The 23,769-nt window shown below is 43.4% G+C and overlaps 1 protein-coding gene and 1 pseudogene across 2 annotated transcripts; one reads left to right on the top strand and one right to left on the bottom strand.

Moving 5' to 3' along the window:
* Positions 1-679: 679 nt before the first annotated feature.
* LOC115322531 (magnesium-dependent phosphatase 1) lies at positions 680-18,768 on the bottom strand. 2 transcript variants are annotated; one of them, XM_029982873.3, is made up of 6 exons: positions 18,520-18,768; positions 18,197-18,257; positions 18,024-18,134; positions 5,524-5,631; positions 5,343-5,428; positions 680-3,072 (listed from the first exon to the last, which is right to left on the bottom strand). In XM_029982873.3, exons 1-6 carry the CDS (start codon positions 18,554-18,556, stop codon positions 2,990-2,992), a joined length of 486 nt encoding a protein of 161 aa, XP_029838733.2. In that variant the 5' UTR covers positions 18,557-18,768; the 3' UTR covers positions 680-2,989. The 2 variants fall into 2 exon arrangements, with proteins under 2 accessions (XP_029838733.2, XP_040079336.1); XM_040223402.2 differs by lacking the exons at positions 18,197-18,257; positions 18,520-18,768 and adding exons at positions 14,274-14,465; positions 14,560-14,982 and having other exon boundaries at positions 18,024-18,099.
* Positions 18,769-19,460: 692 nt separating this feature from the next.
* On the top strand, positions 19,461-23,187 carry LOC115322530 (annotated as a pseudogene).
* Positions 23,188-23,769: the final 582 nt, after the last annotated feature.

Raw genomic sequence — 23,769 nt, 5'->3', positions numbered from 1 at the left:
ATCTTGATTGTCACCCTTGGCCTAGCTTGGGATGAAACGTTTATGGTAGGAAACATCAGAGCCAGTGTCTGGGTATGAATCCACCGTTTTAGACCCCCTCCTGCGAGCCTCATTTGGCTGGAGATTCTCTAAAACTATCTGCAGAAAAGTAACTTAAGTCACTTCTCATGGTTAAAATGTTATTAGAAATTGTATCCAAGGCATCTTGTTCTGTTAGGTACAGGACAAGCACCTATAGTACTTTCCAAAAACGGACCTCCAACTGGTGCCATTTTGAGCATTCATGAGTATGGCGCGCAATGAACTCGCTTTGCCAAGCCACAAACATGCGCATGGTGGGCTGTGGAATTTGTAAACATTGGTGTATAGGTAATTATTGCTCTGCAGTCCTAGGCACTTTATACCCCTAGTCACCTCCAACATTTGTGAAATTCAGGAATGAGTTGTGGAATATGCATGCTACCAGCAGACGCAAGCACTGCGGGTGCAATAAATTTCGGAGACAATGTCACTCATCTGAAAATGTATAATTGCAACATTTTTTTTGTCAGTTCGTTATGCGACATAAGATCAGAGGGGAATTTTTTTTTTTTCTTTTGAAGGAAATGTTTTAATTTACACATTAAATGGTTAATATAATACTCGTGATTCTGGAAGCCAAATAAAGAACAATCAAGTGTTTTCTTTCAAATAGCGAACAGCTTCACTGTCCTTTTAATTTCCAAACATTTAGTCACAAGATCATACTGGGGTCGCACAACTTGTGGGGCATGAAACAGGAAAGCAATATTTCCATAGTCTTCCGTTGCTTAAAAATTTGAAAGGAAAGGAAGTTAACATTCAACATGGGAGTGTTAAGAAAAATGGTGTGTATAATGGAAATATACAATTGTAAAAGGAATCTCTTGGGGGCTTCAGAATGGCAAATCGGGAGGTTTTGTAAACCATTTTCCCCATTTGTCGAGCTCTCCACATTGAAATGCCACTATGAACAGACGGCGACTCAGTCGGCTGCTAGTCAGCGCGACTGGTGGCCAAAATGGGTAACTTTGGAATGGCCTAACCACAGAACGATTGGACGAGAGTGCTGCGTCAGAGTTCGGCAGGGCACTTAGGATTGTTTGCAGGGTTCCCGAGATTGGAGTGGGTTGCAGAGACCTTTGCAGGATGGTGGAAACAATAGGTCTGTTCGATTCGGCCAGAAAGTTCTGAACTAGTTCTGTCCAAGTTCGGACGAGTGCAGGAGTCGTGCAGCGGCGGCGCAAAACCAGTGCAGCCGCCGCGCTAGGACTGGCGCTGTGATCGGCGTTCCGAGCGGAAGCGCAGGGTGTCGTCTGCATCTGTTGGCTCTTGTTTCTCCACGCCACGTTGTATGCTACATTTAATTAGTCGCGGTTTGATGAGACCATTCATGTTTCCTTAGTTTTGAAGTATAATAACGGAATCTTTTTTGTGAAAATTTTTTTATTCGAGTGTACTAAAAACGTTTTCTGCACGAAATGTTTCTGAATGCATTTTTAACGGCCGTTCGGTTCCTGTCGTTTCCGTGAGCGTTCGTGTCCTTCACATTCATTTAGCAATAGTAGATTCATTTTAAGTCTCTCGATTTTCGCATTTCGACGATAGGTTCACGGCATCAGGATGATTTCGCGTCGGGAGTCACTGGCGGCAGCGCGTGGTCGGTAGTGGTCACCTCGAAGACGAAGGCCTGATGATAGCGTTTTGGCCAAGACAGTTATCGGCCGTAATTTTGGCGTCAAGCTGAAGCGTTTATTCTGATTCTCAAGAAAGACCTGCGTGGAACTACCAAGCCAATGCCGATTCTCAACGTTTTTCTCAGGCCCATTAGTGGGCGTCCACAGATACCAGCGGACAAAGCATGCAGTATTATGCTCAGCTAGGGGGCATGCGAGGGCCAATGTACTAAATTCCAGACCCCTGCAATGTATCGGAGTCGTCAGTATGCATCCAAGAGCAACTGAAGGCGGGGACTATCAAGAGTGCAATACCTTTCCCGTGTCTGTAAGAAAGAATATCAACACTGTGGATCTCTACATAGCATCAAAAAGAAACAATTAACGCGAGCCAATATTTCAACACTTACCACAGGGAGCCAAACCTACGCGAGCAGGTGCCTAAAACGCTTTCAGAATATCATAATCAAGCAAATTCCTACCCTCGGTTATGATCTAAATTCCGCGCCCACCGCGGGTACATTAGTATCATAAATGAGAGGAAATACAACCTCCGTATCGGCGTGATTGTTAAACATCGCAAACATTTAAGCAAGAGCTGCGAAAAATGGCACCGTGAGCAGAGACAGAGGAGGAGTGTAGTCTGCTATCGCCATCTGCTCTTGTCGTCTGCTTCTGCACGGATGCTGAACTGACTCCGGAGTCGGTGCACGATTTTGAGGAACTGGGTTTGAACTCGTTCAGAACTGGGATGAATCGAACGCGTCAGTGCAGCGGCCGTGCAACTTCCGGTTGAATCGAATCGAATGCGCCAGTTCCTGCACTGCTGAACTAGTTCAGTCAGTTCAGGCGAATCGAACAGACCTAATATATGAAGGCTCCCTAATATGTTGCTACGAGACCATCTCTTTAGTAGCTTTGAGGTCTTTTAAAAAAGTGTTGGCTACCATTCTGAAGCTGCCAAAAGCTTCACAACTGGGAGCATCCAAGAACAAAGTTCTCCAGCCACAAATGCTTCCTTGCCTTATTTAATAATAATAAAAAAAAAAATGCTGTTGAACAGGTATTGGCTAGCACAACATGCAGTCTTGATTTTGCTTTCTTTCTTGCACTGTGTTATTCAATAAAACCTTTTTTTTTTTTTTTTTGAGCTTCAAGTGCCAAGTTTTATAAAATCCAATAACAGCAGTGGAGGCTGTAACTACTACCCGCAAAAAAGTGTTTGAGATGCAATTTCAATAACTTCATACAAGCAAGGCAACTAAACTGGGACAGCCTAGGACGAAGAGGCATCCTCATGCTTGTTCTTGAAACCTTCGAAGTCCTTGTTCCAAGTGACCGTGTGACATCCCTCGTTGGGCATGAATGCATGTGACCCCTAGAAACCAATTTGGAAGAAAGTTGACTTTGCATGTAGATTAGCCACCAAGCCTGTTTTGCTATTGTGACATAGCATCTGCTGGCATGTCAAAACAATCACCTGTGGTCATGCCTCGCGGTTTCTCAATGTATCGCACTGCAATATACTGGTGCAAGCAGGAGGTAGAAGGTTACAGTGAAAAAAAGAAAAACCTGTTCTGGGCAATCTATGCCGTCACTTGGCAGACGGTGCATGCATAGGAAGAAGTTTTGCTGACAGATGGCGTATGCCACATCGAGGGAGCGCTGGCTGATTCGGGTTGATACCAGACAATCTCGCAAAAGCACCCGAATTGGCCGGCGCTCCCTCGGCACGGCGTAAGCCAACTGTCGGCAGCTCTTCTCTTGACGCACACATCGTCTGCCAAGTGGCAGCGTAGATTGCACAAAACAGGTTTGTTTTCTTTCTTTGGAACAAGGTAAGTTCGTTTCCTGATTGTTTCACTGTAAACTTCCACCACCTGCTTGCACCTCTGTAGTAAATTGCAGTGGGACATGAAAAACCGATCTTTGCGAGCCGTCTAAAGTGCCTTAAAAGCGTTAGTTTACATGCAGTAGAAAGAAATACCCAACACAGGCATGTAGCCAAGGGGGCGGCCCATAGGGCCCTGGCCCCCTCCCCCCCCCCCCCCCCCCCCCCCCAAAATCTTTGATTTTGCTGGGACCTCCTCTTCCCCCTCCCCCTCATACAACATTTTGTCATGGGCGGCGACACCCCCCTCCTCTCTCTCTCTCTCCCTCCCGCCCTCCCTCCCTCCCGCCCTCCTCCCCCTCCCCTCCCCTCCCCTCCCCTCCCCCCCCCCCCCCCCCCCCCCCCGAAACAAACTCCTGGATACGTGTCTGACCCAACATATTTCTTAAATTTACGAGTTTGTGCGTTTTAACGAGGCAGTTCAACGATTACAACGTTGAAAGAATTTGAAACCTGTATTTTTTATATTGTCTATCCAGGCACAAGTGAGTACACGCAACCACCTTCCCTTGAAATACATTGATTCTGCTGCGTAACTGCAAAGGAAAAAAAAAAACAAAAAACATAATTTGCCGATCTGCATTCTTGTGTAGTGGTTACGAAAACTATGGTGTCCAGTCATTGGGAGTACATGGAAGTCAACAGAAGTCCCCCTTGCTGCTACACTCGCTGTCAGCCGCATGGCGAACATCTTTTTGTTTCGATTGCTAGCTGTGACCTTTAGCGATGCTAGTCCCTGAAAAGTCTACAATTGCGGAGGGAGTGGCTGGGGGTTGAGGGAGCGGCTCTAAACAGAGAATCCAACAGGGAACCAGGTGCACAGTGATGTCACTCAAAAGACTGCACGAGCGTCGGGGGGTACTCTGAGCTTTGATTTGTTTCATTTTTAAAAGAAACTAACGCATGCAAAAAACTTTTTTTTTTTTTTTGTTCTGCTACCTGGTCACATAGGGGGGGTGCCACCTCAAACAGCAACCGCTCTCCCCACCACTTTGCTGGTTGGTTGCTTGGCTGCAATTCTCGGGGAGTGAATGGGAGGGGGATGGGGGGGGGGGGGCTACGAAAGACAAGAGGGTCCTGGGCACCGGATGGCCTAGCTACGCCACTGTATGTTATTCAAGAGGTGATTTCAGTGGAGAAGACAGTATGTTATTCAAGAGGTGATTTCAGTGGAGAAGACAACCCGAAGAGAGCTCCGAATGTTTTTGTGATGAATCGTCAGAGGATGGTTATGAAAGTTCTGTAAATGAGTGGCAAGGAGAGCCTTAGAGAACATTGCGATTTCTCAAAGCTGGACACCCCACACGGATGTAGACCAAGATTCTGAAGCTCCTTGTTGTACAATTCAAGATCCAGTGCTTTCAAATGTTTTTCACAGACGCTATGATGATCAATTAATTTTACTACTACAGTGCAATCCACTTATAACGATACCCCATATAATGATGTACCACTTATAACAATCAGTTTCTAGTTAAGATACAACGATAACCCTATAAAACAATTGCATTTTCAGGTTTTCTCATCATCGTTATAAGCGGATTGCACTGTACTAATTTATTGTATTGTTTTTAGCCTAAAATAATTCTGACTTGAGGGGCAAAATTTCACAGGCACTTAACCAAAAGTTTAAGTGCCTGTGAAATATAGGCTGTTCACTGTGACGTAATATAGGATGAGAGGGCACAGCCTAGCTTTTCTAATTTTTAGTAACTTAGTAGATATTGCTCAACGACACTCAGCAAGCGAGCAGATACCCAGTGTGGAGACATCGTGGATGTTCCTCAGCTCGTCGTCGAAGAACAGCATCTGCTTGTATGGCAAGCCTGTCTGTTGATGGAACCTAATGAACGAATGTTGTAGAGCAAAATTTTGTATCACAATCTGCCCGAGTCATGGGTGGCCCAGAACAGTTGCAAAAAAGCAAAAACAAATTACCTCTTGAAGTGTGTAATTTTGCAGCCTGGGTAGATTTCCTGATAAGGGAAGTATTTGTTCCAGTCGAGGATTGTGACCAGCTCCCTTGCTGCATCAGGATCATCAGTTCTGCATAAGACAGATCGACCTTGACCAGAGTTTGCGTTAACAAAGAATGAGAGTGACTAATTTGTTCTCTTAATAATTTCATATTTTTCCATTTCTCATGTTTATTTTTTAGACTCTGGCATGCACTTTTCATAGCCAAATTAAAAAAGAAATCTCTATTTTTATGCACAGCAAAACCAAAAACGAGTTTTATGCTTTGCAACATTTCTTTCGGAGGCTTTACTTCTTTGCCTCCAAAATGCATGGGTGTAGCAAAAGCTATGCTCATCTTGACAACTTTGTGGGTAAAAAAAACTGTGACAGTAGTTAGTCTTCGGTTTAAAGGCAGGATATCATGGCATGCTTTCCTCTGTGCGTTTTTGCTCCAGGACCCTAGGGGTATTGGAAGTGTTTATGAGATGACGGGTGACATGGGGATGGGCAGTGGGCACTTGTCAAAACGTGCCCAATGATACAAGATGTCCAACAAGTCACGTGACAAGCATGTCAAAATGCCCAAAGATTCAAATGTCACCGTGTCAAAACGTTCTATGAAACAAGTCAAAAAGTCCAACAACATAAAATGTCCTAAGAGGTCAAGCTGTCCACTAACGTCTGTGAGCAAATTATGGCCTGCTATACTTCATTTCAGCTTAACCCATTAGCATTTACCATACTTCGAAAAGTATGCACCAACCTTTTTAATTTTAGAATGTTTGAAAATCAATATTTTGATTATCTTGATACCTATTTTTGCCATTGGGGGTTGCCTCAATGCCTACCTCTTAACAACTAGTTTGCACTTAGGTGCTGACATTTCTCTTCTATCCACTCAGGAAGTTTGTAAACACGTGGGCACTCACGCCGGTTTGGTAAGCCACACAATTTTAATTTATTTCAGCCGTATGAAGTTTTATATAATTCAGTTTTTTTATGTACACTGTATTAGGACGGAGCAAATATATTGCTCCATCCTATTGCGCCGGTTGAGTGAAGCCCTAGAGACAGCTGTGGACATTGCCCAAGATATTGGTGAAGATGTCGATGTGGTTTTTCCTCCTGACCTATCAGCAGACACGGACGAGGAAGAGGGAGACGACGACAGCAACAAAATTGTCGAAGTGAATGATGTGATGGGTAAGAGGATAAAGTTTTATAAATATTGACCTCACCATGTGCTCGGAGTAGAGCTGAACTGATGGATATCTATTGGCTTTTAGGTACACTAGAAGTACACTGCGGGGCGAATGATCAAGATGGCGACCATCAGCAGCCCTGTGTCAAGCAGGCAAAGTTCACAGATCTAAAATGGAAGAGGATGAATCCAAAGTACAGATAATTGCCTTTATCGAAGGGTGCTGAACAACGGCGGAAAAATCTACAGTTCAACCTTTTTGGGAGTCTCCAAACCAAACCTTCAGCACAATTTTCGACGAAGAAGTATACTAACTCACATCGGCATTCAAAGCGGGACGTATGCAAAGCAACAAAATGAGCATGATTTTGTTGTCACGATAGATGACCTGAGAAAATTCATTGCTATTCTTTTGTTGAGTGGGTACCACAAGCTTCCCAGCCAAAGGCTCTACTGGTCTGACAAAGATGTTGGCATCTCATGTGGCACTAAATGCACGAGTCGGCAGCGGTTCCTCGAGATGAAACGGTTCCAGCATTTAGCTGACAATAACTTCCTTCAGGGGACAACGGATAAGATGTACAAGGCGTGTTCGTTGATGGAGTTACTAAACGAGAAGTTCAGACAACATGGCATCTTTCACAAGACCATCTCTATTCATGAGTCCATGGTAAAGTACTTTGGTCACCATCCTTGCAAGCAGTTTATTAGGGGGAAACCTATTAATTTTTGGTTGAAGAACTGGATGATGTGCAATGCAGAAGGTTACTGCTCTGCATTTGACGCCTATTGCGGAAAGCCTCCCACTCCAGATACAAGACCGTCGGGGACCAGGGGTTGTCCTTTCCCTATTTAAAGCCGTCACGACACCCACCGACCATGTCGTGTTCTTTGACAAATTTTTCATGACTCACGACCTCCTGATCACTCTGCAGCAACTGAGCTTTCATGCTACCAGAACTCTCCGTGAAAACAGACAAAAAAAAAAAAAAAAGCCCTCTCGCCTCACAAAAGAAAATGAAAAAAAAAAAAAAAATAGGGGAATTCTGTTTAAGTTTTGATCCAGAAAACAAAGTTCTTTGTCAAATGGAAAGACAACTAACGTAGTGACCATGGCAACAAACTATGACAGCACTGAGCCATTAGTCTCCGTAAAACGATGGTCGACGGTGCAACAAGTGAAAATAAATGTGATGCAGCCCCAGCTGTTCAGTAGCTACAACAGTTGGATGGAAGGAGTAGACCTTCTCAACCAAGCTGCAAACAACTACTAAATTTAGCAGGGAATTTTTTCTGCTAAACTTAGCGGGGAAATTTTTTTCCACTAAATCTGGCAGGGAAAATTTTCCGCTAAATTTGGTACAGAAAATTTTCCGCTACATTTAGCGGGGAAAGTTTTCCGCTAAATTTAGCGGGAAAATTTTCCGCTAAATATAGCGGGGAAATTTTTCCACTAAATTTAGCGTGGGAATTTTTTCAGCTAAATTTAGCAGGGAAATTGTTCCGTTAAATTTAGCGGGGAAATTTTTCGCCAAATTTAGCGGGGAAAATTTTCCGATCAATTTAGCGGGGAAAATTTTCCGCTAAATTTAGCAGGGAAATTTACACATAATGCACCGTGCGGTTACGCCGACGCCGCTCAAGCCGGAAATAGGTGCTTAAGAGCCGCGCTCTAAGAATAAATAGAATCGGGTGGACAGATATTTCATGAGCCTTAATGGGTCAAGTCCAGATGCAGCTGATGCTACGAGGTAATGCAAATTACCTCGTAGCATCAGCTGCATCTGATGCTACGATGCTACGTTCGCTCTTCGCAAATCAAATTTGCGAAGAGCGAACTTGCCTGAGGAAAAAGTAAAAAAAGAAAAAGGCTTGATTCCTATGGAAACGCAGCGAAGTCACCGGTCTTCAAACAACGCGGCACCATTTCGCACGGGAGACAAGAGATCTCGCCGCCGTAACGCTCTCCTCCCGAGTGAGCCAATCTGCACGCGGCGTAGGCTTTTTCCGCAGTTAAGTTCGCTCTTTGCAAATTTTATAAAAGAAATGCACCACCTGTGGGCAACGCTGCACAAAATCGTAGAGCGATAGGTTAAGGAATCGAATTTTGCGGTTGATTGAAAGGGCCTGTCCGCTATTTGAGATACCCGATACAATCAGAGGAAGCATTTTAGAGCAGCAAAAAGAGCTAGATGCACATACATCCTACACAGACATTCAGCCCTCGCTTCACTTTCATGTTGTTTTCGTCAACTCTTGCCATATTTAATTTGACGTAGGTTGGATGAAGGAAATATCATTGCTCTTTATTTGTAGATTCAAACAGCTTGGAAATTAAAAGCGCATACCTCTTCAATATCTGGTGGAATATTAAGATTTGGGAATTTCATTTTTTTCTTATTTACATGTACATATTCAGTGTCTGCTACTCATTTAAGGTAATTTAACATAACGATCCAGGAACAATTCCTGCTGTAGCCTACTACACTGTTTTTTTTCTCCCAGGCTATCTTTTATTTACCATTCTACGATACCGGGTGTTTGTGAGAAATCCGAACCCGGCTTTTCGCACCGCAAAAATAAACTAGACATTGCAGAGAGCTCAACTCCGTCAGAATGTGACCCCAGCCGTTCGAGCAAGATGCCTAAGTTTCAGCAACAACCGTTATCTTATTCAAAAGTTAAGCGATTTTTTTTAATTTTCAATGGGAAAATGGGGCCCATTTTTGCCAGTTTTTTTCAGTTTTTGGCGCAATAGAGCTTCATGTATTCGAGAGCTTTGTTGGCCGCCATTTTCCATTGAAATTTTCAGAAAATCACTTCTACCTTTTGGCATCTTGCTTGAAGGGCTGGGTCTACATTCTGACTTGCATTTGAGCTCTCAGCGATTAGTTTATTTTTGCGGTGCGAAAAGCCGGGTTTAGATTTCTTACAAACACCTCGGTACCTCATTTATTTTCGGCGTGCAATGCAAAAGGTGTATGACATACATCAAAAAGTATTTATCTGCTAGAATAAACTCGTGCACATATGGGGTGGCGCACGAAATAACCCAATCCTGATATCCCCGTGTCAAAACCCCCACTGCAAATTCCCTGCGCTATCTGCCCAGTCCTCAAAATCCCCGGCTTGAAGGACAGACGCATACCGCTTGTAAACCACAACACAGAAACCTGGGAAACCAAGACTTTCAAGTACAAAATGGAAGGGCAGAAATTTTAACACAAAATACCTAGAAAAACGAAAACGTTCTATGACTTCCGGGAACGATAACATTGCAATCTAGAATTTTGAAGGCAGAGAGTTTGGCACTGTGAACACAAAAAAGGAAAGAATGGCAAATAGTAGATGAATTCAAATTTATTTATTTACTTATTTCTGTATTATTTAGAATGCTGTGAACCTTTTGGAGAGAAGCACAGCACACACAAATCGGGAGAGACTATCACGCACTCAACCACGGGAAGAGAGCGCCAGTGGGTTGTAGCTGCCCGCGCATGCCGAGGACATACATTTCCAGATGCAAAACTTAACTGGCCGAAGTCTCCCAGCATAAAAGGCTCTGATGTCATCCACATGACTATTCCAGCGCAGCTAGTATAAGCCAAAATAATTCCCCAAATACTTCAATGATTCAATGCCCCATATAAAGTTGCAGTTAAGACCTTTTTCTTGTTCGTAATTATACAAGAGACAGTTTTACAAAAATTAGTTACCATAAACCCCACTGCTTACTCCACAAGATTTCTCCTAGTGACTGGTTGAAAATTTCCTGATCCTGGACTGTTGCCAGTTTTTTTCAAAAACCACACAGTCGTCTGCAAACAGTTTGACTTGAACAGAGGAAGAATTAAGGGTGGACATGGGTCTTTGGAGCCAAAAACTTCCTAAAACTGCATGCTTTTGAAAATGGTGATGGCTGTTGTTCTTCTGAATCTACCAGGCTTATAATTTCGTGAATGAATATTTGGGCTATAAATTAACTTATAATATCTATGCGGGCTGAATGTGCATTAAAGTTGACTCTAAAACATTGTTTTCGCATAACACAATTTTTGGACTCGTTGAAAATTTACAGGAGGGATATCTCAGCATCCAGAGCAGATAGAAATATAACCGTTCCTGAAATGTATAGCTGAATATGTGAAGCATACAACGTTGAGAGCGGATTTTTTAATATAAGTCTAGAAAAATTTCTATTTGATTTTTTGCTATATTACTTGTTAGCCATGCATTGAGCACTGAACTTCAATGTGTGGTAAAATCTCTAATAATGAGTTTATCTTAAAAGTGCTTCCAACATTGTATTTTCTACACTTCGTAGTATCTAGCCATGTGTTAAAAAGAATATTTTGTTGAGCAGTTTTTTTTCTATCGTTTTTCCAAACAAAGGCAGGCAAGTTTTAAATATTTTGAGGACAGTGCTACCGACTGAGAAAATGACCAGATATATGAAATCGGCACAAAAAGCTGAATAAGCTTGTGCAATTTCATTAACTTTGGTCGTAAAATAAGAAAAAAAGCTCCAAGACCAGTGTTCCCCCTTAAGATAAAAAAAAAAAAAAAGAAAGTTGCTTACAGCCCCCTGTAACACCGAATTAGAGCGGAGCTCTTGAGGAGGAGGAAGGAGGAGGACGGAAGGGTACTAAGGGGAAGGTATACCCCTCTTCCCTCCTACTCACCTCCTTATCCTGCCTGCTACTACTCCCTCCCAGCGCCGTCGGCGTAGGCGCGAGGTCATGCGACCCTCGTGACCTCACGGGGGTCACGTGACCTTACGGTTACGCCGACGCCACTCAAGCCGAAAACGAACGCCTAAGAGCTGCGCTCTAAAAACTCCCTCGAGGTGTGCAATTGATGCTGGGCACTGACTTGCAAAGCAGTGGTTCTCACGACATAGCAGAGGTGATAACGATGATTACAAAAGTTACAAAAGGGGGAATCAGACATGGGGATGTTGGCATTCGGGGGAGGCAAGACGGGGATTTTGACGGCAAGGATTTTGACACTCAGGGGAAATAGCACGTGGCATTTGGGACGGGAGAATTACCACCAGGGGGAATAGTGCTACGGGCTGCACAGAAAAGCTGACTGGAGAAAAGCTCACCGCAAAACCGGCGAATGCGGAGAAAGGCTCACTGCACTTTTGACCAACCCGGAGAAAAGCTCACCGCACATTGGACCACAATCTTTTTATTATGCCTCAAATGCAAATGCAGTCACCAACGGCTTAAGAAACACAGTAAGGCGCTTAAGCTGCAGATAGTCATTGCAGAGGTTTCGTAGCCTGTTCTGCAGGCGATTGGTATATATCCTTGTTTTCTTGGCAGGTGGCTCTCCTCGACTGACTTGCAGCAACAATGTAGCAACCACTGCTTGGTCTTGCTGGAGGCACTCGAGAAGCCTCCAAACACTGGGATGGCAATGACCAATAAGGAGCTTAAACGCACTGTTCCACCCCTCGCACGCATCGTTGGTGCAGTCCTCGCCTTGTAGCGTAGCCTTTCCAGAGCTTCGGAGGGAACTCCGGGTGCCGGCGGCGCATGGTTGTTGTCAGTTGCTCAGCTGCTCCCATGATTGGAACAGTGCGAAAGGTTTCGCTCACGTAAGTCACGTCGAAGTATGACGTACGTCACATCGAAGTACGTCAGGAGATTGTCCATGTCGTCAGGAACCTGGTCCCGAACGCACTCGAGTCCAGTTGGCACAAGGTCGGGAGGTACAAAGGCAAGCCCATCAGGCATGCCGCAAAACTTCCGGAAGACATTGTCTGTCTGGTACTTGGTGATGAGCCCCAACTCCCGTACTTACGAAGAACAGTGTGGAATTAGAACCGAACATTATAACCCAGCATTATAATGCGGGGTTATAATGCTTATGCTTATAATTATGCTTATAATAATGCTTATAATTAAAACCCAGCATTATAATGCAAACAAAATAAAAAAGAAAGAGCGAGGGTTAACATAGCATTTGAAATGTCGAAATAAACATTTAAAGAGCCTCTGACACGCCCGCCCGCCCGCCCCCGCCCCGCCCAGAAAATTTTTTTTTTCATGCTAGGCGTTAAAATGTTAATATAACCAAAGAATTGTTTCACTTTAGAGTTGCATAGATTTTTTATAAAAAAATAGAAATACGAAGCCAATTCAAAGTTCCCGCCAGTGCACTGTGACGTAACAGTGTACCACAAGAGGTCGAGGCGGTCAGAAGGGAGGCATCGCCGGAAGTCAAGCGAGTTGTATCACTCCTTGTGCTTACCGCGACAGCGCGTAATATTGTTTTTTATTTTTGTTATTCACCGCACCTGCGCGAGCAATCCAAGCATACAAGGTTTCTTTATTTGCTTTTCATTGTTTAATGTTGCTGTAACGGTAGAAGAAGAGGAATCAGTGAACCTAGTAAACAAGTTCTGCTCATGTTCTAGACAAAACATATACTTTATACTCGACGTTTACTTGTACTTGGTCACTCACCAGTTCGTTTTCTCTAGACGGCAAACATCTTCAGCCTGGAGAGTATCCAATGATTCGACGACCTCGGTGTCTGAACCTTCAGCAATGCAATCGGGCGTGTCGTATGCTACACATCCTAATTTCTATGAGCGTTCTAATTTTTATTTTCAAAACTCGATAGCTCGTTTTGTGCCCAATATGGCTCCGTACTATTGGACTGATGGTATGCACTCGTGCACTGGCTTCTGCTTGCAACGCTTCCATCATTGACCTCCATCACGTCGATCTACTGACTCTTCGTCCTCAACTTTTACAGCGCGCAAACTAACAAACGGTGCAGTGATAAAACGCTAGTGGAACTGATACTTTGTTTTCTACAATCGCTTGTGGAGAAGACACAAAAAAAACGTCTTGGGCACGGTCGTGGGGAGCACGAGGAGTGACAATCACGTGACTTACGGCGAACACAATTTAGTGACGTAAGTCAATGCGTCCCTTTTGACCGCCCCGACGCCTTGCGGTACACTGTTATGTCACAGGGCACTGGCGGGCACTTTGAATTTTTTTGACGTGTCAGAGGCCCTTTAATGGTAATTCAGACGTTGCACACATATTAACTGTTCTGACCTGTTTTTTTCTTTTTTCAAAATTGTGTATATATCAATAGCTAATTTTATCGCAAGAAAGTTACTTGTTTATTATCTACTCCAGTGGTTCTCAACCAATGATGTTTCGCGGACCCCTTGTAGATAGGCGGAGACGATGGAGGACCCCGTTTTGGGTGAGGGGAATAAAAAGGTGTAGGTTAATCCTGATAATGACTCAATAAATGAATATAACTAATAGTTAGTGTGAAGTAGACTTATCTCATTCCCATACAGACGAGAGAACTCACCTGAATATTGGAATGTTTCTTCTCAATGTGGAAAAAATACAATTATATTGCCGGGTTTGACTGATTAGACAGGGCTTCGCGGACCCCAAGGATGCTATCCTGGACCCCAGAGGGTCCGCAGACCCTCATTTGAGAACCACTGGTCTCCTCTAATGAAAATGTTTGAAATGCTAATTACCTTGCTACGGGTGCTCTGGCAGAGATAGAAGAGGCACCCCCTTGATGCAATGTTCTGCCCGAAGACTTCTTTTGCAGCCTTGATGGCAGCAATTTCGTAGTCGCTAATGATGGTGCTCGGATCTGGGATCTATCCCTTCGCTTCACAAGCGTCAAGGATTGCTTGGAACAGCTCTTCGTATGCTGGAAGGCTCTTAACAGGAAGGAGAGCAAAAACACAGGCGACAGAGCTTTCGCCAACTGCACACCTCAGCACTTAAAGCTGCCTTAAACAGTCGAGGACATACCGAAAACGTACCATCCATGTACCGTTCAGCTGGTACACAAGGCTCTCAGCTGTTCAGCTTGCTGGCAAAAACGAGCATGCGGTCCCGCCGCTCCGATCCATTGTCGTAGATGAGGAACGGTTGTGGTAAGTTCCCCTCCGGTTGTTGCCCAGATGTCTGTGACCTGGAGCTCTGTGGCAGACTGTGGCTCCGTTGGGCGCAGCTGACTTCTTTGCTTGCGCAGGTCACGACATACCGTCTCCAGCTTCCCAAGTTCTCGCGCACAGCTGTCGACGAGCTGCTTAGTGTTTGAGCCAAGAGCTTGCTTGGAGGTTCTGACGTTTCTTGTGCTTTTCTTTTCACGTCTTTTCATAACTTCGTCACCTTAATACCATTGGTGTCGTTGGCGTGATTGTGCTCAGTCATTGACCAGAAGTGAGTTATCTGCAATACCAAGTGGTATATTAACACGGGTTAAATGAGACGCTGCTTACTTTGAACAGAAAAGTAAAGTTGAAAACTTCCTAATATGAGACACTTTGGAATGTGTACCTAAAGATATTGGTTAAAAATGTATATTTTCCTCTACAAGTATGTAGGATAATAAAATTCATGATAGCTTTCATAAAGGCATAACACCTGTTTCACATTGAACACTTAAATAAGCTAAATTGCTTGCCGGTGTGCATGTAGTCTATAGATGCCATTCAGATGGATTGTTTTTTTTTTTTTTTTTTTTCATTTATTGGCAACATTTAGTTTGGTCATTATAAACCTTTAAAATAATTTAGTTTTAAGGGGAGACACTGCCGAGAAAAAAAAATTTCTGCAAAAACAGTTGATTTTGAAAAATGACATATTTACATCCACCAACATCTAGAGAGTACTCCCAAAAAGTTTAATATTCACTGAATAGTTAGTTTTTTACAAATTATTTTCTGTCCACCAAAACTAAAGAAAAGGTAGGGTTTGGAGCACTTTGAACACATTTTTCTCTATTCTACTTTTTTATATAAATTCCATTTTAGTCAATCTATCGTTTGATAATGGCAAAACAGGGCAAGTTCACTCTTCCCTTTCCCTGACTGAAATTTAATAAGGAATGCGGCTATGGAACTTTTTTGTCACTTTACCGATTTCTTTTATAAAAAATGTTGACATTTTGTCGAAGACACAGAAGACCAAAAAGTTGACCGATTTTGCAGAAGAGAAAATTTATAGAAATCAATGACTTTAGAAAAACGCTCCATAGCCACACCCTCTAGGCATTCTGCTACATATCTAGCCAATAAAAATCTTGAATATTGTGATAGTTTTCTGACGATAGATTAACTAAACAATGTAAGCGTGTTGCTGATAGAAGCTACTCTAATTTCCTTCTCATTTGACCAATAGACCTGAAATTTTGTTTACACCCTTTTAGCATGACCACCAGCCTACCCTGTAAATTTCATTAATTTTAAGACAAGGGTTCAAAAGTTGACCTCCCCAGGGGGTGTGTTCCCTTAACGCACATTTACAAAACCAGCTTCTCATCACAAATAAAATTCAAAACCTTTTTTGAATAACATCAGTAGCTACAAATACATTGTGGTTAGTACAAAAAATCACATCAGCATGCATCACCATCACAAACATACAAATGCACCCATAGCCCATAGGTAATCTATGAGGGGAAAAACAAAGATTGTTATACTCACAGCAGGGTCCGTAGTCATTGTTCGCTGCATTCGACACTGCCATCGGATCCACCCATTCTTTGACTGCTTTTTTGCGTAATCATAACTGTCAAGCAGAACCTTTGCCTTCCCCTTATTAGTATGAATAACCTCCATGGTGGCAGCTGAAGTACTATATGGCTAGAAAAATTTGCTATTGGAATGCAAATGCATTCCAATACTGCTGTAAAGGCAAAATGCGCTTAGAACTGAAGTCTTGGTCTATCTTTACTAAACAAAAGACGATTTTCTATAACCGTCACGAGGAACAACATAACAAAAGGTATAACCGCTCTACTTCTGATTCCAGTGTGGACGGGGACAAGATGAGAAGTAAGACATACGTTTGTGTGCAGGTTATGGTGGATACAAAGAACCCAAGTTACAAAACCTAGAATTGTCAGCCAGGAAACGTGTTAAAAAAAAAAAAAAAAAAGTTAGAATAATTGTGTTGTTTGTCACCAAAACATTGGTTGTTCCGTTACTTTGATGCATGCCTAGCTCTGAAAAGACGAAATTCTGGGTGAGCTTTTCCCCAGGATTCCGTGCTACAACCCACACATGGCATCCAAACATACTTCAGTTGAGTGAAAAGGCTTGGTTCACAGATTCGTAGGTGAGGTTTCCTCCACATCTGCCAAAAGGTCAGTGCGCTTTTCTCTGAATGTGACGGTTTTGCAGTAAGCTTTTCTCCGATGAGCTTTCTTCTGGCGTCCAGTGCCCAATGGTATCGCTTAAAGGGGCCCTGCAATCATATTAAAGCATCTAACTTTTTTGCGGTTTCCATGTCTCTTGAGGCTCTGGCAAGCCAGCGGGCATGGAGAGAGTAACTAAATATCAGTGCGTCATATTTTAACCGGACGACGCGGAAACCTCCTCCACCTACGGGGGCGACCCGCGGTGCCGAAAGCATGCGATATGCAAGGTTTTTGATCCTGGCCTTACTACTGGTCAGAGCCGCTAAAAGCTTTTTTTTAGTCGAAATGTAAAATATAAGTGGCGCAAACCGTTTCAGTTATTTATGAAAGTAGTTTTTGTTCAGTATTGTAGATCAGAAAAGAAACAAATGCAGTTTAGAAAGTACGGAAACAAGAAATGATCCACCGAAGTATACCTGCCACCAAGCGGTGGAAAAGGCGGCGCATACTAGAAAGGTGTAGTGGGATCAGGCACCAACGAGCGGCAAGTGTAGAAAGGTCCCGGATGTATGCGGCGGTGCTGCGGTTGCATGGACTGGAGGATCCGAGTGGTTTTGAGAGTTCTCAAGGCCTTCGGTGAACAGCTTTGGCTTGCGATTTGTCCTTTTGGCGGTATGGCAACGCGAAGTGGCTCCCGTTCTGAACTGACCTTTACCCCGTGTTTGCTGTCGTTTGTGGCCAACGAAGTGTCATGCCGAATTAGTATTTAATCGCGCAGCAAATGCAATGCGAGCCGCCTTGGCTGCCCGCTTCATACAGCCTAGCCAGAACATGCTTTAGTGGCGCCCTCTCGAGCCGTCGACACGGAGTGCGGCAGCCGTGACTGCTCGCTGAGCTCACTACCCCTCCTCTAGTTCATGGCCACTCGAGCAACCAAGGACGTAAAAAAATCCTTGCAGGGCCCCTCTAAACCTCACCACTTTTAGTGATACAAATTTAAAGGAGGGATGAGTTGAACAAAATGTGAGACTTCTTGATGAGGAGCGCTAGATATTTATTATGATTCAATCTACCTTTTCCGGCCAAAAAAAAGATCTTTGAGAACTTTTTTGAATTTTACAAACTTTACCTCGAAGCCAATCCGAGGAGGTAGCGCTGAGAAGTCAAACATTCCAGCATAGCCGGCACGTCGGGAAACACGTTGATTCGCTTGCCGTGGCGATCGTAGATTTTCCCGGTTCTGCGAGAGCAAGAAGCGGTTCTTAGAAGTTCAGGATGAGAGTACAGCTTGAAATCAGATACCCTTCTTTTCTGAACGGCGGGGTCACATGCGTATCAACGCAGAAGGGCCACAGCGTGTTGTCTGGAAACGTTAAGAGAACCGTAAACCGGGTGAATTCTGACGCAGGACAGGCTGAAAGACGATGAAAGAACGAGAATTGACCGAATCCATATACAAGAATCGTCGCAGCCAGGAATGACTGAGGTCCGAACGAACCGCAACCATAGCAATGGAAATGAAAAAAAAGAAAAAAAAAAAGGAAAGAAAAGAAAAACGCTAATATGCAAACTATATTTATTTTTTTGCTTCAGCTAACATGTATCCCCGTGATTCCTGAACTCACCCAGATCAAAAACTATTAGCTTGGGTCGCGCTGTCATTGCCACTCGCAGCTCAGCACAAAAACAGAAACGATGCGCAAAAACCCCGGAAACCTCTGAGTACCTCGCTTCGCTCGCTGCAGACACGGTTAAAGCAGTTAAAGGGGTTAAAGCGGTTAGATTAAAGCGAACGAAGTCCCAGGACAGAGGGGCTTTAGCCAGAGCCGGCTAACTGTGGCTTTTGGTGGCTTTAGACGTGCTTTAGACACGGTGGTGCGGTTGCGCCATCTATGCATTTCTCGCGATAAAATTTAAATAAAAATAAATGTACTAAACCCTGGTTTAGTGCATAAAATTGAAATAAAAATAAATGTACTAAACCCTGGTTTATCGCTCTAGGTCCCTCTACCTTGTTGACATATCCGAAGTTTTTCCTTTTCTTTTATTGACGTGTGTGGCGTCATATGTTTTCGTCGTTTCCTTCATCGGCGTCCGCTTCCACGAGATTGTGAGCAGAAGAAAAAAAAGATGTAATTTCCTTCCTGATGCGCTTTCCTGTCGTATTATTGCCATTATTGCGGCGTGGCTTGGTCGGTCTCAGGACGGTATGTGCTATCCGTTCTCGAAAAAGGTTTAGACTTCTCTGCATTCTCCCGAAGGGCCGTGGTTGTGCCAATTTCGCGCGTCCTTGTCGCGAAGGGCGCGAGCGTAGCGTAGGCCAGCGTAGGCGGCGTAGGTAGGCAGCACGGCCGGTAGGTAGCTTGTCATTTTGTGCATCTGTTGCTATGGGAGAGGCTCAGTCTAAAGTGGGACAGGTATGTAGATCATGTTGACCCTGCTCTGGGACTTGTTTAGCGCGTATGTTGCGTGGCCGCTTGCTACCGATGGAACGTCACACAATGCTCGCGTTTGCTTCAACTTTGCAGATGACGCCGTACGAGCCGGACGTGGCTGTGAAGAAGGCCACTTTTGCCCTCTCATGATTCTGGTTCCCCGAGGCGCAGTATGGCTGTGCCCCGGGGGTGATCCGCACCCGCGTCGGGTACACGGGAGGAACCACCAAGAACCCGACTTACCAGAATTTGTGAGTGCCCTTGCACCCCTTGGTTGTAGGTGCATTGGCAACATAGATTTTGCAGTTTCTTTGTCATGTGCATTGATAACATTGATTCGAGATTGTCAGTCTTTCTCAGTCCCTCCGTGTGATGGGCTGGGTATGAAACCTCATTGGTGATCATTGGCCCAAGCAACACCCAGATTTTTCAGTGGCTGGCAGCGACGACGTTATTGTTTGAAAGTTTTGCAGCATGCAAGTTCGCAGTACTGTAAAAGGCATCCTTGGTATCGCTAAGCACCAGAATACGAATCGTCACATCTGATGACTTTTTCTATATTCATTGCAAATGTTGAAAGGGCATTGTCAATCAGGAGTGTGCTGCAGCGAGTGGCACCAATATTGTAAAGTGTGCCTGAACGTAAGTTTCATATATATTACATGTGTCTCTTTTTGGTCTTTATATTACTGTACTTGAATGTGGTATTATTCTTATAAGGCTCAAAACCCAATCATAAAAAAAAAAAAAAAAAAAAAACGAGAAAACAAGCAAACAATATTTTGTGTACCATGAACAATTGAAAGCTCTGCGAAAAAAAAAAAAGTAAGTTGATAAACACACTTCAAGTTTGCTAAATAATAATAAACTCGGAAAACGCAGAACCTTAGCCAATGTTGTCAGAGCAGGGGGCGCAGAGCGTTCGCCTCACCCGATATTTAAAAAAGAAATAATGTAAAGAATATGGGGAAGGGGGTGGAAAATCGCTTTCTCCACCCCACCACCTCTGTCGCCCTAAAAGTTTAGAAGCCTCTGACCCTAGCTACAAAATATGAAACACTTCGGCATCCTTATGAATGCTATCTCCAGTACAATTTGAATATGGCACATGCTAGTTTTGAATATGTTAAAAAGGAAACTGAGGGAGTGCTTTTGCAGAAAACTCATTGAATACTGTTGAATGCAGGGGTGATCACACCGAGACAGTACAGTTGGAGTATGATCCCATAGCCACCAGTTATGACAGACTGCTGGAAATGTTCTGGGGTTTCCATGATGCAACAGCCTGCCACAAGCGGCAGTACATGTCGGCTATCTTCTACCATGACCAAGAGCAGAAGCAAATTGCAGAAGACAGCTTCAAGAAGCAGCAGCACAAAATTGGCAAGACCCTCGCTACAAAAATTTTGCCAGCCGAGACATTCTATGATGCTGAAGAGTGAGTTTTTCTTATTAGTACAATTATCTGGGTTATTTCTTGGACTTTGCTTATTTCTGACAAAAGAGTCGAGAATGGTATGTACATGAAGAAAATATAGTGTATCCCACTTGTTTCCCTATTGCACTGATAGCTGACTGCATAAAGTCGAGGACCTGTATCAACCTTGCTATTAAAAAAAGGCCACTCTAGCAAAAAAACAAAAAACTAATGCTACGGTGTTGCCACAATAAGAACGTTTGCATAATTACAACCTAAAATGGTGAATTTGTGTCACGCAAGTGCTCCCCAAAACAGATCTTGGCCATCAGCGTCTCGTAGGCTCTTCGGACAATCTAAAAAAATGCAAACTTTTATAGTTTGCATTTTTAGGCGTTAGAAAGGTTTGCATAAAAAAATGCAAACCTTTCTAACAAGGGCGTTGCCATCTTGAATTTCGTCACTTCCTGTATGGCCGCAAACATAAGGCTTGGTCAATTTACCTGCACCTGCTGCACCGGTGCAGAAAAGTGTAAGGCAGTGTTCTTCTGGTATGTGTATTGAAATACAACCAGAAGTACACTGCCCTACACTTTTCTACACCTGTGCAGGTAAATTGAACGCAGCTATTGTTTTGCCGTCGCCACACCAGATTAAAACATTTAGGATATAAGCATAACCGTCACACATTTTCGTTTTGCCTCCCCTCTATTTTTTTTTTTTTACTATTTACAGGTTGAAACATTTTATTTTTTGGTCACCCATACCCAATATGTCTATTAGGTGGCTGGGGATGAGAGTAAACGAAAAAGGTCTAGTTTACTTTGCTTTACCTTACGATGGACTGCAAAGGATGCTTTGAGCACCAGAGCCAATTCATAGCTCGGAGGGTATCGTGCCTTTCCGGTTGGGTGGAGTGATGCGGGGAGTGTGAAGTCACGAGACAAACTATGAACTCTAGATTGGCTTGTCGCGTTCATCGCGGTGCATCTCAAGGTGGAACGGAGCATGCAGACAATTGACACGCTTTATTAGCAAGGCATTGATGAAATTTGGTGGACGAACCTGTTATCTCGTTTCATGTCATAATCTAATTTAGAAAAAAAGAATAATGCGTGCTTGGTTGGAGTAATCTTTTGGGTAGCTACAGTCCAGATGGTATCTATTAGTTTCCCTTTTGTGTGTCTTGTCATTCTTCAGCAAAAATGAAAAAAAGTGAGGCACAAACACAACTAAGACCATTCATGAGGGGCTACAATCACAGAATCATGTTTACTGAAGTTGTGCTAGCTTCTGAACTGGGTCAGAACATTCAGAGCTACCGAAAAACTGTGTGTGTAAAGGTAACCTTCTCGTCCTTGGCTCAAGTCTCTCTCCTTTCAGCTATCATCAGAAGTACCTGCTGCAGCGATGTGCAGATGTCTGCAAGAGCTTGAGGGCTGCAGGAGTGAACCTAAAAACGAGCCACGTTGCTGCACGACTGAATGGCTATTGTTCTGGGAATGGATCCAAAGCTAGCTTTGAAGCTGAGTGCACACAACTTGGCTTAAGTGATCAGCTAACAGAAATGGTCAGACGGTATGTGAAACAATAGTTTTAGTAGATCGGTCCGAGAACGATACCAATACTGTGCATGTGCAAAGGTATCAATGGAGTATCATATATCATCGGAATGACCAACTAAAACCCCATAGCAACGGACCAGTTCTGACTAAAAGGGGATTGTATCTTTTGCAGTAAATCAATTCAAGGCAGAAAAAAAAAAAAAGACATAGGTCAGGAACAGCTTGCTAATTAGAATGTGAACTGTACCCATTTTCACCTCAAGAACTGTAGTAAAAAAAAATCTGGCTCTTTGCAGAGCATCACTAATTTCCCCTTGTGCATAAAAAAGATATTTGTAGGTGAATTTCAGATTACATAGATGTTATCTTATCAAGGCGTACACATTCCAACCGCGAAAAGCATTGCTTCCCCCCCCCCCCCCCCCCCCCCCAAACCAAATCTCGTAAGAACTATACTATGCGCCGTGTTGGAACAATGCGGAAAACTTTGCGGGAAACCCTTTTTTTTTTTTTTTTCTTGAGGTGAAAACGGGTGTAGTATGCTTCTGGATTTCCTAGTTGTCCAAAAGAAATGCTTACTACAGCTAGGAATGGCAGAGATGCCTCAACAAATTGCAGAGCATGCCAAATGAACAGGTGAAGTGAGGCACGACTCAAGTGCAACTGTCAGTTGCAGAAGCTCTTTAGAACTTGTATAAACCCTGACCACTGCAACCGCTAGCTCAGTATGTATGATGTTCATGGGAGCAAAAAAACCAAACTCGCTGAACTGATGAATTGACTGAGCTAGAGGTGCCACGTTAAGGTATCGAAGTTCTTGTTGGAGTGCTCTTCTGTATAGCGATCTCACATGTAATAAAGGACTGTGATCACTCACTTTGAGACATTTCTGTGCCCGAGATTGACCATTTTAGGTCTAATAAAAAAAAAATGTAACTTTTTTTCTTTTTTATGATATCGCTCTAACCATTTCTTGCAGTAATCCATATTTTTTTTTATTTAATTTGTTAATATATTAGGTGTCCTGCCCATTTTTTTTTTTTTTTTTCATCTGCTCCACCCCTTCCCAACGCTTGTCCTCCGCCCAAATGCCAAAGTTTCAGCACCAAAATTTCTCATTGAAAATTAAAATTTTCCAACGGGAAAATGGCAGTCGACATAGAAACCGAAAACGGCCAAAAATGGGGGCTCCATTTTCCAATTGAAAATTTAAGAAAATCGCACAACCTTTGAATAATACAACGGCTAGTTCTCAAACTTTGGCATCTGGTCTGGACCGCTAGCGCCACATTTGGGCGGAGAGAAAACAAAACAATCCTGTTTTTGGACTCCCTACACCTTACCAAAAATATCTTGTTCTAGTTGCAGACCAACACACAAAACAGACCAAATCAATCTTGTGAAATGAACGCATTCAAGGATGTTCATACAAGTGCTCATCTCAAAAGTCTCTTGCAA

The sequence above is a fragment of the Ixodes scapularis genome, unplaced genomic scaffold (genome assembly GCF_016920785.2).
Source record: "Ixodes scapularis isolate PalLabHiFi unplaced genomic scaffold, ASM1692078v2 PGA_scaffold9__187_contigs__length_104089568, whole genome shotgun sequence".
NCBI classification, from domain to species: domain Eukaryota; kingdom Metazoa; phylum Arthropoda; class Arachnida; order Ixodida; family Ixodidae; genus Ixodes; species Ixodes scapularis.
Note: the sequence above shows the minus strand (reverse complement) of the source record. Positions and strands in the feature narration are given on the sequence as shown.

Bases quoted from the DNA above. Each gene is read 5' to 3' on its own strand.
- LOC115322531 (XM_029982873.3), bottom strand. From the start codon at position 18,556: ATGACAGCGCGACCCAAGCTAATAGTTTTTGATCTGG. The intron at 5,632-18,023 runs GTAAAGTTTGTA...TGTCTTATGCAG, and splicing joins CTCCTCGGATTGGCTTCGAG to AACTGATGATCCTGATGCAG. The intron at 3,073-5,342 runs GTATCTGCTCGC...ATTGGTTTCTAG, and splicing joins CCACGATGTCTCCACACTGG to GGGTCACATGCATTCATGCC.